At 41.7% G+C, this 17,779-nt stretch overlaps 1 protein-coding gene across 4 annotated transcripts in view; it reads right to left on the bottom strand.

Annotated features, from left to right (window-relative positions):
* Positions 1-17,779, bottom strand: part of LOC101162832 (extracellular sulfatase Sulf-2) — a 43,124-nt gene that overhangs the window by 6,010 nt on the left and 19,335 nt on the right. For all 4 annotated transcript variants that reach the window (XM_004069084.4, XM_011475383.3, XM_011475382.3 and 1 more), the window contains 9 exons: positions 5,077-5,338; positions 4,129-4,368; positions 3,874-4,025; positions 2,513-2,682; positions 1,227-1,377; positions 910-1,085; positions 612-740; positions 343-399; positions 107-236 (listed from right to left, as the gene is read on the bottom strand). In XM_004069084.4, the coding sequence (XP_004069132.1) occupies positions 107-236; positions 343-399; positions 612-740; positions 910-1,085; positions 1,227-1,377; positions 2,513-2,682; positions 3,874-4,025; positions 4,129-4,368; positions 5,077-5,272 (1,401 nt within the window). In that variant the 5' untranslated portion in view covers positions 5,273-5,338. The remainder of the gene's footprint in view (positions 1-106; positions 237-342; positions 400-611; positions 741-909; positions 1,086-1,226; positions 1,378-2,512; positions 2,683-3,873; positions 4,026-4,128; positions 4,369-5,076; positions 5,339-17,779) is intronic.

Raw genomic sequence — 17,779 nt, 5'->3', positions numbered from 1 at the left:
GCATATTTTACTGAGTTCTAAATGATCCCCAGATTTGGCTTTACTCTCTTTTGTTCCCATGAATTTTTAATAACCTCTCTTTCTTTAACTCTTGCAGGCCAAATACCTGTCCTGGCTGCTGGCAGGAGCTCTGGTACTCCGCTTTCTGACACAAATCCTTGACCCTCTGGTACTTTGGTAGGAAGTTCTCTTCTTGGGCCATTTCCTTCCCATCAGTTCTCTTGTGTGGAGGCTTCCTGATAGCCCAGAAAGAAAAAGACACCGACAAAGAGATTGATGTGGAGAGAAAACAATGCCTGGAATGAGAACCTGTCTTTTAAAAGGTCAGTCAATAAAACACACCCTCTTTCCACCAGGAAGGAGTCTCGCCATGTTTTACTTTTTCTGTTCAACTGGAACCTGGAATATAAAGGAAAACAATGTGACAATCATGCATGTGGAGGGAAAACATATTCTCAGAACTGTCATTATGCACACACATAAAAAAACAGAAAACAAACAAAAATTTGAGTCTTCTTGTGCAAAATAAAATGTTCAGGTTAATCAAGATTGACTCATTGATTGTTAATACTGACTGTTATTTAGGAAGTGTTGTAGAAAAAGGTGTTTACCTGTTGACTGGGCGGTCTGTGGCCAGCAGCTTCAAGATGGACTTGCCATCCATTTCTGCAGGAATGTCAAGGCCAGCCATGTCCAGCAGAGTCGGCGCAAGGTCAACGTTTAAGACGATGTGGGGATTGCTGCAGGAAAACAGCGCATTTTAGTATGGAATAAATGCATTAGCATTGACACAGGGTTATTGCATCACATCCAGAGAAAAATATCTGAGCTTCAATATATTCAGCAGACAGCAGAAGATTTTCACATCAGAATACCAAATGAGACAAAAGAACAGTCTGGGTGACTCACATGGCATCTTGCTCCACATCAGGTCCTCGTACATAAAACGGGATGCGAATATCAAACTCATACGGCATTGATTTGCCCTTCACCAGACCAAACTGCCCAATATGATAACCGTGGTCTGAGGTGTAAATGATGTAGGTGTTGTCCAATTCTCCAGTCTCCAGCAACATGTTGTAGACCTGCAGAGGACAAAGCTTAATTAAGTCTGTAAGAGACTTCATTACCCTGTCCCAGTCAGAACAAGTGCAAATCTTCCAGGACCAGAAGCTGAGACTGGATTGTGTTTGTGTGTGGTAAGGTGTGTACGGGTGTCAAATCACCTTTTCCACACTGTCATCCACAGACAGCAGAGTCTGCATCCTCCTGCGCTGAAGCATGTTGGTGAACTGCATGTGGACCGGCTTCATGGGTCCTGTGTAACGGAGGATCCAATGCTTGTCTGGGTTTGGGGCGTAGTTGTAGCTGGGGGTTCTCCAGAAGTGAAAAAAAAGATGCTCTTTGAAAAGAAGCTTTGCATTGTTATTACTTTGTCTGAAAGTACACATCAAAAGTCGTAAAATGTTTGGATGAAATATAGTGCAATGTGTTGAGTCAGATTTGGAATTTGCAGTAATGTTCCTGCAAGTACTTTCATGTTTTTTTACCAAAGCACAATAAAGGCAGTTCATGCATTATCAAACTGTGGCCCACATAAACCACACGAAACTCAAAGTGTTTCTATCAAAAGCCTTCTCAGCCTGATTGATGGATCAATTTTTAACTGATATTTGGAAAACAGCTGACTTCAGGGCTTCACTGGATCGATTTGACTCATACAAGCCAAATCTGCTGCAGCTCTACAGCGGAGTAAAGAAGTGCACAAAGGTGGTTCATTCCCAGAGCAGTGAAGGACTTTCACTGCAACGCATTCCTCATCTGGGCCATGAGGACAGAAGGAGATGGAGTGAAAAAAATGAACCAGAAAAGGCATTAAAATCACAGTGGAAGAACACATTTACTGAGAGGGAGAACGCAATTAAAACTTTGTTGAATTAATCTTCCAAAAAATATAAAGGCATAGCGTAAAGATGCTGGTGGGATGCCATGTAGCAGGGTGAGTGTGTGAATGACGGGCTTGAAACTGCAGCCCAGGCCTCAGATGCAGCAACTGATTTAACATCAACTAGCCGGATTGGCTATCCAATTGGGGCTACGGAAAGAGCCAGAGGGTGAAGGGAGAGGGCTTGTGCGTGCCCATGAATCTAATTCATTATATATGCATTAAACATACATCATTCATGCCCCTTTTTGATCTAGCATGGATCATTACTGTAGTAACACTTATGTAAACATGACATGAGCCAAATGAACTGGCAGGATGACTGCTAACATCCCTCTGCAGGCACTGAGACCAGATGAGATAAATAAATCTGCGCCATCCTGGGTCAGGTGAAAAGGATCGTGTCCCCTGACATGAGTCTACACAAAGAAGCAAGAGGAGTTATATCTAACATTCCCTCTTTCTTTTATGTGCATGCATAATTACTCTATCCCAGAACCTGCAAAAGTCTGAGGTCTCTAAGGTTGACTCATTTGTTGGTCTTCTGAGTGTATCTGGTAGCCTTACATGTGCTGTGATGCATTGGGAAAGGCAGAGCTGTACTGTGGGGCAGAGTCCTCTGGACCATGAGGAGCAACATGACTCAAGACCATCATGACGGGACGGTGAGGGTACATCCTCTTCGACATGCGGAAGTAGTTGATGCTGTCGTTGGTTATGATGTCCGTCAGGTAGTCCTGTGGAACATGCAAACATTGTCCGGGAGGCAGTCAGCAGGTTACATTGTGAAGGAAAGTGTGGTCAGGTAAAGCTTTTAGCAAAATAACACATAAAGTCCAAACGGCGTTGTATAACCTTGCAGTGAACTATCCAGTAAAAAAATCTGGATGGCCGGTCGCCCCCTCACATCAGAAATCTGAACAGCATCTCTTTGCCTTGCATCACAAACCTTTTATTTTGTAGGGCAGTCCAAACAGCACATTACCTCACATCAGACAACATTATACTTTTTCCCGACACCTACTTCCTTTTTCTAACATGTTTGTCAAGGTGAATCAAACCTATTTTTTTTTGTGCACCTTGACTTTTTGTGTAATGTACTCATTGTTTTAAAACCCCACTCCAGTCATCTTTTGATCTATCCTAAAAGCGTTTATAATGGTGGTCTTTTAACTATGATTGTGCCATTTTTAGCCAAAATGAAAAAAAAAAACAACCTGTGTTCCTTTCTTGGACATAGTCTCTGCAGAGCAACAGTAGTTCATTGGAAATTGTGGGCAGGACTGTTGGCGCAGAGTAAGCATGCACTCACTTCCCATTGTCCCTTTGTTTACACTCTCTTCTGCTAGCGTCCAGCCCCTCACAACCCCAAGCTAACATTACAAGTGCAACAAAAATGGCAAGCAATATTTGAGTTTTCCAGTCCTACAGCTTTGAGCCATGATGGCAACTCAGACAAGGAAAACGAACACTTGGATGCATCAGAATGGAGTGACGTGAGGAGCGTGTTGCCTGGCAATTGTAGTTTATATGAAATAACTACAAGCTTTTTCCGATTGCATTTTTTTGTCTGCTGCTGATTCCCCATGATTTGAATAAAGAAATACTCAGAAACATATCCATCATGAGAAAAATACTACAAAAACATGTTAAAAAAAACAAACACAATTTTTATTGGAGTAAGTCTTTAACCGAAGCTACTCATCAGAAACCCAGAACTGTTTTTTTATTTTATTTATTTATCTATTTTTTGGACATTTAGTTTCAGAAATTAAAAAAGTTGTCTTTTCCATTTGCTTATCTAAAACAGAATGTGCAATCTGGAATGAACTTGAATTGCAAATAGAAAGAAAAAATCTTTAAAAACACTTTATTTCTCCAGCAAAATAGGAGGGTATAGCCTTTAAGGGAAAAGAGTGCATCAGTACCTTTCTGTAATCACCGCTGTGTTTCTCCCGTACTCCATTTCTGCAGAGGGTGTAGTTGTAAAAGCGAGAATTTTTCACCAACGCCACCCACTCCTTCCATCCAGGAGGCACGTAGGAGCCATTGTACTCATTCAGATACTTTCCAAAAAAGGCTGTGTGGGAAAGATGCAAACAATGTGTTGCAGTTTTCACAGTTTTCCTTTGTATCTGGTAAACCTAAGACTAGAAGTGTATGCTGGGCCTGGCTGTGCTCACCTGTCCTGTAGCCAGAGTTGTTGAGGTGCACAGCAAAGGTGTGAGGCTCGTGGTGCACCTGCCACGAGGGCGAGGAGCAGTTCTCGTTGTTTGTGTAAGTGTGGTGGTTGTGCACATACTTCCCTGTCAGAATGGTGGAGCGGGACGGGCAGCACATGGGTGTGGTTGAGAAAGCGTTTAAAAAATGCGTACCTCCCTTTTCCATGATGTGCCTTGTTTTGTTCATGGCTTGCATGGAGCCTGGGAGGAAAGGAAAGTATAAGGAAGAAAAAGGGGCATTTAGATGAGGGGATTGCAGGGTAAGAGTTAAAGGGCAACATCTAAAAATAAGGGGTCACTGGGGAGGGGGAGTATAAAGCATTTTGAGAGAAGTGAGTGGCTGAGGAATATAAGGGGATCTAAATTACCAAAAATGATAGGCTGTACAGACTAAGTGAGGCTCAAATTGTCTGCGAGATTATAAAAGTAAAAGAAAAGTCAAAGGAAAAGGAGGAAATACATCTTTGTGCTTAAGGGAAACCCACTTAGACTCTGTTTTCTAAAGCTTTTCAGAGGGACTAGGATTGTTTTGGGGAAACAGATGCCTGACCATAAATTCCAGCTTTTCAGTGGGAGTCTTCTCACCCATGATCAGATGAGGACAAAGGATGTCACAGAGGCCATTATGCAGCCACTTCAGCCCAATGTGTTACTAAATGACATGAGCCAGTAGCGCTGTGACCAGGGGTTGGCAAACAGACAATAACAGCAATAGGCCTTCCTCATGTCATGCCAGCAACAGAGTTGGTACATGCAGGCTTGAATGAGCCAGCTGTGACGTTGCCAAAAGACTGCATTGGGCTGACTTTCTTTGTGAACGCAGTTGAATACACGGACAGAATATTCATCCTACGGGATTTCAAAGCAAAACAAACATCTGTTTCACTGCATAAAGGAAACCCCGCTTACCCAGTTCTATGTCTTGATCATCCGTGAGGATGAGAATGATGTTTGGTCGCACATTTCGGATGTGGCGGTCCCTCTGCAAACGGGACCTGAGGCGATATCCGGACAGGTAGCCAGAGCCACTGGCCTCTGGAAGGACTTCAAGCAGGAGAAGAAGCAAAAATAGAGGGAGAGGGGCAAGAAGCCCCCGCCCGGCCATCCCGCTACCCAGCAGTCACCTCCTCAGCCACTTTATTTAAGCGAGTCTGCAGGTTCCTCACACAGCCTATGAAAAAGGACGAGAGAAGGACTGATTAGATGAAAGACACAAACTGAAGCACACACACACACATATGATCTCACACAGGAGACATGCTGGGAAACAGCAGATGCAAGCCTTGTGCAGCCATTACAGGGTGTTCTTCCACATAAATGCACCCGTTTGGGCTGAGCTCAGCTCGTTAATCAATCATTAATGATGCATTAGAGTGGTGTCATTGGCTGGATGTAATCAACTCTAGTGATGAGCACATGGCTGCCAGGCTGGAGCTAATGGGCCTGGGCCCACAGCCAGCAAGAGCCTCACCTCCCCCTGAGAGGGTTTTGTGGACAGACGGGACGCAGGGCAGTGAGGTGAGGAGGAGGAGGAGGAGTGAAGGGCAGAGGTGAAGGAGACAGGGTTAGACAAGGAAGATGGAGACAAAGTTTAACGAGCAGGGTGAGCATGTCAGGAGAAAAGTCAAAAGAAAAGCTGGCTCTAAATTACACCAAGTTAACACAAGGTGTGCACCAGGATGGCACAGAGTGACAGTATAGACTCCAGAGAAGTGCACGCAAATATTACATTTTCTCTTAAACAATGAGGAAAACATATCTTTAAACTTTAATAAATTCAATTGTGTTTTAAGTTTTATTGGCATGTCTGTGCTGCCATTTCTGATCTATTTACAGAAAAAAGCTGCAATTAAATGCAAAACAAAATGTCTTAAGTTTTAACAGAGAAGCTCATCAAAGAGTAGTTTTGAACAATCATGAAAGCCAGTCTCATTGGTTATTATTGTTCAGTAAATGACAAAATGCTAAAAATCCAAGTTACTCATTAGGTTTTTCTGAGAAACTGAATAATGGCTTTAGCACACTATCATTAATTTAAACTGCCCCCTGGGTTTTCTCTGCCTAAATGACAATAAAATCCAACAATTTGTGTTGGGCTCCTCCATCCTGCTCTGTTGTGACTAGAGTGAAGTAACAATGACATCTGAAACAGATTGATTCTGTTTTTCAGGCTACCTTTTTACAGCTTCACCCTTTAGCTACAGTCCTATTTGGGTCGTTTGACAAAGAAAAAAAGTCCTTCAAGCCTTTGTGCACTTCATTTTCTAGGTGAGCTTTCACAAAGACGGCGACCCTACAGAGCTCTGCATCCAGATGGCTAAAAACTGGGCTCACTGAACATGTCGAAGCAGTTAAAAAAAAAAACAGGATTATCAGGTAATGGACTGATAGGATCCGATACACATTCAGGGGGGGTGGGGGGGTCAGCTATGACGGCCTGCTGTGGAAACTAGAGAAAAAAAATCTACCATGACATAAGGTAAAGGTGTAAAACTAAAGAATGTCAAATATGAGAAGTGAGGAAGAAGCCTGTATCACTGTTGGTTGACTCTTTCAAGATCAACTGGAAGTTAGCAATATTAATAAAACTACAGTGCGAAGAGGATTTGAAACTCTGATCATCTTTTAAGCTATTTTCAAAGTGTTCCCAGTCGTCTTTTAATCATGATTATGCAGCTTAAGGCCAACATCTAAAAACCTTTGACATATTTCCTGAAGAGCAGCAGTAGTGCATTAGAAATTCCCCTCTAAGTTGTGGGTGGCACTGGTGAGATGGTAAAACCTGCCCCCCACCAACCACTCCCATTGCTGAGAACTCAGAGCAGGGAGAGTGTGACAAGAGTACCCAAGAGGGCCTGGTTGCAGACAACAGCACGGCGCCATGACATCATTAGCCGGTACTGGAGGTCCGGAACGGGACCGGGAGTGAAATGAAATTTTAATCTTAGTTTTCTTTATATATCTCCTAAATCATCCAAAGAAAAGTGTTACAAGAAACACAATTTTCATCTGAGCGGGTCTTTAAACAAAAAAATTAGAAATTTAACTAATTTGAAGGATTAACCAGAAAACAGAACCGGAAATAACTGCCAATAAAGACTGAAAAAGAGAACAGACATTATCAGGATGGTAAATGAATAGGAAACTAACAAAGCCAATAGACTCCAGAAACTTATCATCCATCCATCCATCCATCCATCCATCCATCCATCCATCCATCCATCCATCCATCCATCCATCCATCCATCCATCCATCCATCCATCCATCCATCCATCCATCCATCCATCCATCCATCCATCCATCCATCCATCCATCCATCTTTCTCCTATAGTATCTTATTACATTTCCTAAACTTACTAAATTCTGTGTCTTCATGTACTGTGTGCTTTAAACTTTCATTTACATTGTTATTATATGTATCATTAATAAATGTACACATTTATATTAATAAATATCATTAAAACCCTGTTTTAATATAAATTCCACTTGAACTCATTGCAGTACAGCTTGAAAAGCAATTCCAGTTATAGAAGTATACATTAATATTTCACCTTTATCTAAAAGCTCATATGAAAACTAGTTTATATAACACGTTTCTTGCTTCAAAATCGCTTTTACATCAAAATGGACTTTGTTTTTAATGTTCTGGGATTTCATCTGACCGTTTTTTGGGAGATAAGCCAGACTTTCTGAAGTTGTGTATAATGTATCATGACACGGAATCACAACAGTGACACACCTCAGTGACCACAATCACATACTCCATCAACAAGCTGCAGCTTCTTTCTACTTTGTCCTGAAAAATGTCAAGGGACTTATTGTTTGTTTGACTGCAGGCCTGCAAGAAATACAGTATAAGACCAATTCAGTCCATGGTAGAATATAAAGACAATAAAAAAGAAGATTGCCCGAGTCTGTTGGGATTTCTGCACAATTTTAACAAAAAAAGCTTTTAGAATCACACAAGAAACATTGTCTGTGCACAAATACGACTCAAATCTGAGCAGTAAATCTAATGTTTAGTAGATACGACGGCACAGAGGATTATGAGAGGTCACCAACTGGATCTAGACTGGGTTTATTCAGCCAGAATGCAGATAAAGGTTGCAAGAATGGCAAAAGGTTGCTCCCACCTGGGTAATACACAACTATCACTGGGAAAAACGCTCAGGCGCATTAAATCTAAAACAAACAGCTGACCGACAGTCACTGACAACTTTCTAACACTAGAATTCCCTCCAACTGCTTTTTCCTCCAGCCTGTTATTGTATTTATTTAATTATTCATTTTAAATGTATTTAAATCAAAATTCTTCAGAAAACATTTCATTGAGTTTAATGATGACTATAAATCTCTTGAATTTAACATGATTTCCTTCTCTGTGGTGTTGTCCAAGTCTTTGTTGTTTAAGTTTCCCTCCATCACAGAAACACTAACTCAAGCATACCACACTCTTTGCACAGAAATTCACACTTACACACACATACAAATCCAATGCATATTTACACGAATTGGGCATAAAAATATAAAATGAATGGAGTTCATTTGCTGTGATTTCTCTTTCCCAGATCTGTGGTTCTACCCTTTAGGAACCCATGAGCTTTGAGCTGCAACACTGTGCTGTTTGATTCATATCTTTTCATATTCTCATTCTGCCTGTCTAAGTTGTTCTTTCATGTCTGGTAAAATAAAATATATATTTTTTTTAAACAGAAAAATAAATGTATATTTGATGTTTATTCTCATCTCAAATTTAAAGTCAAAAATAAATTTTAAGAAATTACTATAAAATTGATATCAATTTTGTGTGAAAATGGAAATCCTCTTCAAGCATGTGCTCCTTTTCCGACAGGCATGCTGAGTGTACAGAATTGGCTTTTGTTTATTGAAAATCAGATGTGGGCGTAACCCAACCGTGACGATTTCTAAATATAGTTTTGTCTCGGAAGAAAGCAGTTCTGATTGTTTTCATGCTGGTCTATCAATAAATAGGAGTAAAAATGCTGTGTTTTTGCCATTCTGCCCATTCTGCTTGACACAATTCCCATGAAGCACCCGTCTCTAACCCCCCCACTCGACACTGAGGGCTAATTGGATTTTTAGGCTTTTATCAGCTCTAACTGACACAAACTGTTCTTTCTTCCCAGCTTGCTGTTTCTCTCTGCCTTTTATCTGCACACAATGTTTATCTCTCTGGGTGGCAGAGGCTGGATGAAACCAAAAGGTGGATTTGTGATTCTGTGACAATGTTGATGTGCGGGAGTGGGAATGCTGAGGTGCACACCTGTTTAGGCGATATTTAGCATCTCAGCCTCCAAAAACCTGACCAGATGGATGTTTTGCATGCTTTCACCTTGTAGTGTGGCTCATAATCTTCATGAAAATTAAGGATTCAGAGTTACATTCTTTGCTCACATCAGGTGTTTGCACGAAAGGGAAACAACAATGCTGACTCAGCCCAAAGAGACAATCTGAAGACATTTAGACAGAAGCAGAGGGAAAAACAAGTAAATATATATCTCTCTGCAAAACTCATTAAAAGCCAGGGGATTAGGTGTGGAAGACCGTGGGAGTGAGCTATCGGAATATGAGATCAGAGGAAATAAGCCTCTAAAAGCAAGCTGAAAGAACAAGGATCATCTGAGGTTATACTAATGCCAAGTGATGTCTGGAAGTAAGAACACAGAGGGAAAGTTTTGTTGTTCAGTCATACGATTGTAAAAAGGCTCTGAGAGACGGCAGCACAGCATCACCTGATGAAAACTTAATGATGCCCATCTTTTATTGATAGGAGGGAGCCAGTTTAGCTCGTGCTGGTTTGCGGCGCTTTCCGTCCGTGAAACCCGGGTTCGACTCCGGGCTGCTCCCTGTTCCCTTCTCTACCTCTGCCGGTTCCAAGCCCGGTTTGAGAAGGTTGCGTCAGGAAGGGCATCCGGCGTAAAACATTGCCAAATTTACCATGCGACTTGTTCGCTGTGGCGACCCCTGATGGGAGAAGCCGAAAGTGGAAGAAGATCTTTTATTGATAGGAGTGAATACTAAATGTAGCAACAACAGGGCCGTCCATGTTACAGCTCGGGCATGATGGTGAGGCCATGGCAAGCGTGAAGGATGAAAACACGCAGATGATTTACACTGCTCAGGAAACTCGCATCTGTGCTGCTCCGTATCACAGTTCAAGTGAGGCAGCGGAGAAGCTGAAAGAGGAGTTGATAAATCATGCAGACTTTTCAGAGGCGTTAATGTACTTTTCCCCCTATAAATAAAATACCTTGGGCTTCAAAACAGGCATCAAGTCTGATTCATTCAATATGCAATCCCCTGAGATTGCGCAAAACACTGACGGAATATAAGAGAGAACTGAGAAAAAAGGCAAATATTACATATTAAAGCAGGGTGAGTCATAGCATACTTGCAGTTTAATCACCACCAGCTCATAATGCATATGAAATATGGAGCCAAGAGCCCACAAGCTTAAAGACACACTCCTGGATTCTTTACCACATTGAAGAAGAAAAAACAGAAGAAGAGAAGCAAAAAGGATGAGAAAACAAACATACAACCCTTGCCACAAAGCCTGCAGAGAACCAGTTCCACTGCAGATGAATTCTTCTGGAACATGAAAACTAGAGGCTTCCAATAAAGGAGAGGACAGAATGAAATAGAATGCAGAAGCCGAAAACCTCCGTATCTCATCTGCTTCAAAGTTGACAGAGGAATTTGCATTTCTTTGTAAAGAAAAACACAAAAGGAAGTGGCCAGGAAAGTTTAAAAGGACACATCCCGTGCTGAATGTGGCCTCCTGAAACATTATCAAGCCAATCCCTTTGGTCATAATTGAGGCTGGCAGGCCTTTGCTGATGTGTGACTTCGTTCCCACTGGCCCAGCCGGCTCTGAACAGAATGTGAAAATCTCAGAGGACCCTTGAATTTACCAACAAAAGTTGGCATTCAGATGCAAATTGTGCAACGACATGCATCTATGTGAGAGTGTGTTTGTGTGTCTGTACGCGAGCAGGCGTGTGTGTATCTTTTAGTGAAAAGAGAGGGTTTGCAATTCTTAGTACTGTATGGAAGGCTTTTTACATGATAATAAGAAGCCATGGTTTGTTGCCATCTCTCATTTATCATTCTCTGTAAAAACACAAGAAACGGGAAATACAGAACAAGCCTCAAAAACGTCATTTTTAATCACGCTTGGCAATCTCATTAAAGGTTAATGTGCAGGATTTTTTTGGAGACTGGATCAAAAACTAGCCGTCTGAGTATTTTCCTGCACTGCAGCACTACACAGCTTGTCTGCAGTTACATTTGCAGTACTGTATATGACTTTTGGTGAACACTGCAGAAGATGTTTTATCCAAGATCTGGTCAGTCATCCTTTACTTGCTCAGTAACTGAAACATCTTTTGATTTCATCTGTTGATCCCTTTATGGCCAATTATTGAAATACAATAAAAACAATTAGACCTCAATAAGAAGATCTGGACTGAACTAGATAAGAATGATCTGCAATGACTTGGATCAGAGGTGGGCACTGATGGCCGCAGTCCTGCATGTTTTCCAGCATACCCTGCTCTGGCATGTTCTAATTGGCTGGACACACCTGAACCAGGTAATCAGTCATGAGTAGGGAAAGGCTATCTTGAAATCATGCAGACACACCGGCCCTCGAGGCCTGGAATTGCCCACCCCTGACTTGGATGGTAAGAACTGGAATATTTTGCTTGTTTTCTTTGTTTCGAGCCCTTTCCTTTTGCAACCGGAGACAATTTTGCACTTTATAAATAAACCAAATTGAAGTGTTCATTAGTTTCCAATATATTGTAGTTTTCAGAGTTTATTGAAGGCACAGCAACATCGCAAATCATCTGAAACGAGGCCAGGGCCCCCGTGGAACTGTTTTTGCCATGGGGTCTGGTTAGAGCTCTCATTTACCGGTACCTAGGAACCCATGTATTACTGCAGGTGGAACTCCCACCTTTACCGCTTTTACAAATAAGACTTTCAAGTAAATGAACGTTTTTAAAAACTCATTTTTAACAACAAATTCTGAGGCTTTTATAGCAAAAGAAAGCCTATTTGACCACTACTGTTAGTGGTCAGAGAGGTATGAACCTGCCTCTGGCCACACAGCTGCCTGCCGACAGCAGGGTTTGTTCATTGCAGCTGCATTTCACACAGACATGGTGCTCCCTTGCATGCTCGACCACTGATTTCATGTGGATATCCCTGAGGTTTCTTCTGGTTTTCAACACATTGAGACAACTGTGTTGTAACATTGGGCTATAGAAATAAAATTGAATTAAATTCAATTCAATTGGGCTGCTTTTATACCCTGGCTACGCTGAGAGTCAATTTTCCAAGTACCGATAGTTGTTCTAAGATGTTATTTCATTATATAATTCCCACAACTGGTTCTCGGATCTTGGACTGAGGTCAAAGGCAACAGTTTTTTTTGCTGCATGGGAAAATAGGTTAGAGGTCACAAAAACAGTAATTTACTTGTATTCAGCTCTCAAATCAGTGTAACGGCAAAACATTTGTATTGTGTATATAATTCCAGAGCACTCCATTTTTATTGTTATTGCAGCATCCCAGTACAGTCACTTCCACAAATGAGAGTTTTGAGGGCCCATCATTGCTCTAAATATGCCTCCAAAATCCTCAAATAATGTTGTGCACACAGGAGTTTATACAGAATCAAAAGGCACCCAGGTTCTGTGGCTACCCAGGAAACCAAAGGTTTGTTTGTTCTGTCAAGGCAGATCAACAACACAAGTTTTTCTTAATTTAACAAAAAACCTTCTCAGATTACCGAACAAACCCGGCGTTACAGCTCACTGGAGTTTGGTAAGGCCTTCGAGAGAGTGGGTGTCAGCCTCGCTATCACACGGTTATTGAACGTTAGCTCACATCCATTTCTGGTCAGATGGATTGTATATTTAATGAACACAGAACTCAATATGTTATTGTGGAACTCTATTTGAAGTCTCTAAGATCAATGAATTTCTAACGGCTTTGAATTAGCAGCTTGAATCAACTATTTATAGACATTGGGTCATTTAATAAACAATCTTTTGGTTAATCACTTAATTCATGCACTGTTGAAATGGTCTTAAAGACCCACTCCCCCTTCCCCTCCCTGATGCTGAGAGCTCTCTGTTTACATGTTTTCCCACCAGCTCAGTCTCTCATACCCCCAATATAACATTACCAGTGCAACAAAAATTGCAAGCAATACTGGAACTATCCAGCCATACAGTTTTGAGCCAGATACCAGCTCGGACGAGGAAAACGAAGACAGGGGTCTGAGTTGGTAGATAACACTTGTAAAAAAGCCAGCCTGCATCCTTTTTCTATGTAGTCACCTGGAAACAGCGGTGTGAAGAGCTGAGCTCCCTACATCCTATATTCATTCCTTAAATATGCTTTGCAGTATAGCAATTTGGTCTAATAACAGCTCAGTGACAAACCACTGAAAGGAGTCAAAGAGAAAATGGTAAATGGTAAATGGCGTATACTTATATAGCGCCTTTCTTCCTACAAGGACAAAGCGCTTTACAGTCACAGACCCATTCACCCAGTCACACGCACATTCACTCACACATTCATACACTGGTGGCGGCTCCGCTGCCAAACACAGGCGCCCGCCTACCCCCAGAGGCAAGGTGGGGTTCAGTGTCTTGCCCAAGGACACTTCGACTCATGGGCGTGCAAGGCGGGAATCGAACCTGCAATCTTACGATCATGGGTCGACCGCCCTACCGCTGCACCACGGCCGCCCTGTACCAGAAAAGTGGTACACATCCTTTTTGGCAGAAAATTCACAACATTTAGTGAGACCAACACTGTTGTCCTGGGTTTTCGATCTGCAGCTCACAGTATGAAGCTTTGATCAAGTCTTCCTTTCATGTCTTTGTGATTGCATTAAAGTTTTTAATTCAACAAATAAATCGTTTGCAACTGCTACTAAATTATTTGCATCTAACTGCTGATCTCCACACTGGCACTGGTTTTAAAACTGCACATTTTTTCCAAGCACGTCTTCTGCCTCGTAGGACTTTTCAATAGTTATGCCTCCTTTTCAGGCTCAGCATAAAGACAGAGAATACTAGCAGGAGCATACTGTTTTGACAGCTTTTAAATTTAAGGAGAGCGAGTGAAAACCTAATACTTCACGACAGAGCAAACGCTGCTATTTGGTGTCAGCTGTTGTCTGCAAGTGTCACTAATCTCAGCTTGTAACCCATGTTGGCATGACTTTAGAGGATTCAACAGTGTTTTCATGCATTATTGTAGACCTGCTGTGTCTCAGATCATCCTTGTAAACATCCTCTGAATTATTAATGGTTGCGTGATGACATCTAAAAACAATGACTCTTTTTAAAAGCTCAGCGGAGTCCAGACGAACATAAACTCCCAAATCTTATTCAGTAATTCTCCAAGCGCCCCTCGGTTGAGCTTATCTCTCATTTGTTCTTTGATATATCTGACTTTCCTTCCCAATAAGTAAGTTTAATAGGTGAGAGTGCCAATAGGTAATTTGAAGGCTGCCCCCATTCACGGCAAAGATTTAATTTAGATTTCCCTCAGGTTTGGATAAGCTCAGCACTCGGCAGACATTAGGATGACAGTCAGAACCTGCGCAGCAGTTTTCTGTTTGAATATGCAGACACAAAAGAACAGTGGTTAGACTTTAAAAGGGGGAATGAGATTTCTGCTGAGATTACATTTCTCCAGTGTAAAATATTTTTTTCTGCAGACGCTATCAAATGCATTTGTGTGGCCCAGTTGCTCTGAGAAATGCACTAGTATTACAGAATCGTAAATGCATGTGTGACTGTGTGTGTGTGCTGTAAATATGTAAATGACTGTGATTCCAGACCCATCTCTGTCAGTCATGTCACAGGAAGTGTTAATTGGATCTCTGACACACCTCCTGAACCTGTGATTTGGAAAAAGAAAGTTCCCATTATTTAATTTTAAACACTTCAGGACATAAAGGCAATATTTTATCCTCATTAAGCCTTTTAGATACACAAACAAAACCCCTGAAACCTCAGGGTTTAAAATGGGCCTTTCCCTGTTTTATGGGAAGTCAGAAAGCAGAGAAAATGAAGATTTAAGACAAAAAAAACATCTTTGGTTCAGCGTAAAAAACGTTATAATCATAATAAAAGACCACTAGGAACTCTTTTAGAATAGATAAAAAAATGATAAGAGTGGGTCTTTACGGTTGTCACAAAGCTCTTTCATTGGTTTAATAGGTCTGGACTATTAAAACACCTACATTTATTTCTTTTGTAGTCAATATTTTTGGACTTATGGGGTACTCTAAAACCCCCTAACAACAAACTCTGAAAATACAGATTTTCCTCTGCGGTCGTTGATATGATGTTTAGTATGTTGTATAATTTTCTGTTCACTTCTTTGACTGTTTTTTTCCAGCATGTGCTTCTGCTACTTAAAACCAAACACCTCAATCCAAAAATAAAAGAAAATCCTTGTCAACATCGTACAGTCTAACGCTACAAATCTGCGATGTCTTATTAAGTTTTCTCCCTGGAACTCTTAAAACTAGATAATAACTACATTTAAAATCTTCTTTCTCTTTCGGCTTTTCCCATCAGGGGTCGCCACAGCGAATCATCCTTTTCCACCTCACTCTATCATGGACATCTTCTACCCTAACATTAGCCAACTTCATGTCCTCTGTTAAGACATCCATGTATCTCCTCTTTGGCCGTCCTCTTGCCCTCCTGCCAGGCAGCTCCATCTCCAACATCCTTCTACCAATATATCCACTATCCCTCCTCTGAACATGTCCAAACCATCTCAGTCTGGCTTCTCTGACTTTGTCGCTAACACAGGCAACATGAGCCGTCCCTCTGATGTACTCGTTCCTTATCCTGTCTAACCTGGTCACTCCTAAGGAGAACCTCAACATCTTCATCTCTGCTACCTCCATCTCAGCCTCTTGTCTCTGTCTCACTGCTACCGTCTCTAACCCATAGAGCAGAGCTGGTCTCACCACTGTCTTGTACACCTTTCCTTTGAGTCTTGCTGGCACTCTTCTGTCACACAACACTCCTGACACTTTCCTCCACCCGCTCCAACCTGCCTGCACTCGCCTCTTCACCTCTTTTCCACACTCCCCATCACACTGAACTGTTGACCCCAAGTACTTAAAATGTTTCTGTTAAATGGTGGAACTTTTAAAAAAAGAATCTTAATAATGTCCAGCAACGCTAATTTCCCCAAGTTTCTTATTTGGATTGTTGTAAGTAAAGAAAAGACAACAATCACTTAACATAACCTCTTTAGATTGACTCAAGTGATTGGACAAGTTCACCTACTCATGCTTACAAGCATGAAGAATTTAATTTACTTTTTCAGCGTTTGTTTCTGCAAAAAAGGTATTCGTCTTATTGCGAAAATAATTTTTTTATCCCAAACACGTGTGTTTGAATGACGGAGCTTTTACTGTCTGTGCTGAAATTTGAACTTTAGAGCTGAGTACACGCTCACCCACAAGGAGGAATCATCCCAGCTTTACCCTTCCACAATCCCCACTTCTCTTTATCTTTTAAATGTTTTCCATGTGAAGGAGGCAGAACGGCAGGTGTGCAGTTTAGTGTGGGACAAAAAAAAAAGAAGAAAGAAATCACACGGGGGAGGACAAACTGTAGGCAGAATGAGAGAGGTAGAAAATGAAAGTCTGTATGATGGTGTCAGATCAGACAAAAGGCCCAGTCATGATGTGTTCTGGTTTGCAGAACAAAGAGCTCTGACAGACTCGCTGTGCCTGCTATGTTGACTATAAATACACACACGTGTGCAGCAGCCAGCGTACACACCAACTATTAGAGAACCTCGTTCTCTGGACATAAAAAGAAATAAGAGTTGACTGGTTTTCTCAAATATTGAATAAATAAAGAGCTCATACGGTTGCTTTGTTCACAAATTGCTCAACCCAAACAAGCCTGGAGGGACATCAAGGAGATTTCACAAACTGTCTCAGTAAAGATGAAATAAGGGTTTGTTGCAGCCTCACACAAAAACAATGTCAAACCCAGTGAGGATGTTTGGTTGACTGAACTCAGTCCTAATCTACCGAGAAGCCAGTTTCGGCTCTCGTTCACACATGTCCACTTTACTTTTGCCTTCTGTTTCCAACAGCAACTAAATGGCATGTGGGGCTTCCGTGGTGGTCTGGGCTTTTTTAGACAGCTTCAGTCAAGGTCCACGGTAGGGTCAGGGCATTTACCAGTCCCCCCCCAAGCCTGCTCCATGAGAGCCTTAAGTGGTGAAAAAGAAAACACAAACAGAGCCCCGATTGTCACTGCCTTAGGTCAACCCCCCACAGTAACCCTCCCCTCCAGAACGATTCTCTGACAGCTAAGAAGTTGCCCCTCTAACTTTTGGGATAAATACTTGTGAAATGGGGGCTTCTTTGTAGTCCACAGCTGTCCTGGTCTTTCCTGTCCTGTTGGAGTTTGGACAGGAAAGTGGTTTTTCTAATGTTACCGGGGGAGCGGCACAAGGGCCAGCTCCTTTGACAAGAGGCTTGACAGCTGAAACAAGTGAGCAAGCTGGTGGACAGAGCTG

This window comes from Oryzias latipes, chromosome 5 (genome assembly GCF_002234675.1).
Source record: "Oryzias latipes chromosome 5, ASM223467v1".
Classification (NCBI taxonomy): domain Eukaryota; kingdom Metazoa; phylum Chordata; class Actinopteri; order Beloniformes; family Adrianichthyidae; genus Oryzias; species Oryzias latipes.
Note: the sequence above shows the minus strand (reverse complement) of the source record. Positions and strands in the feature narration are given on the sequence as shown.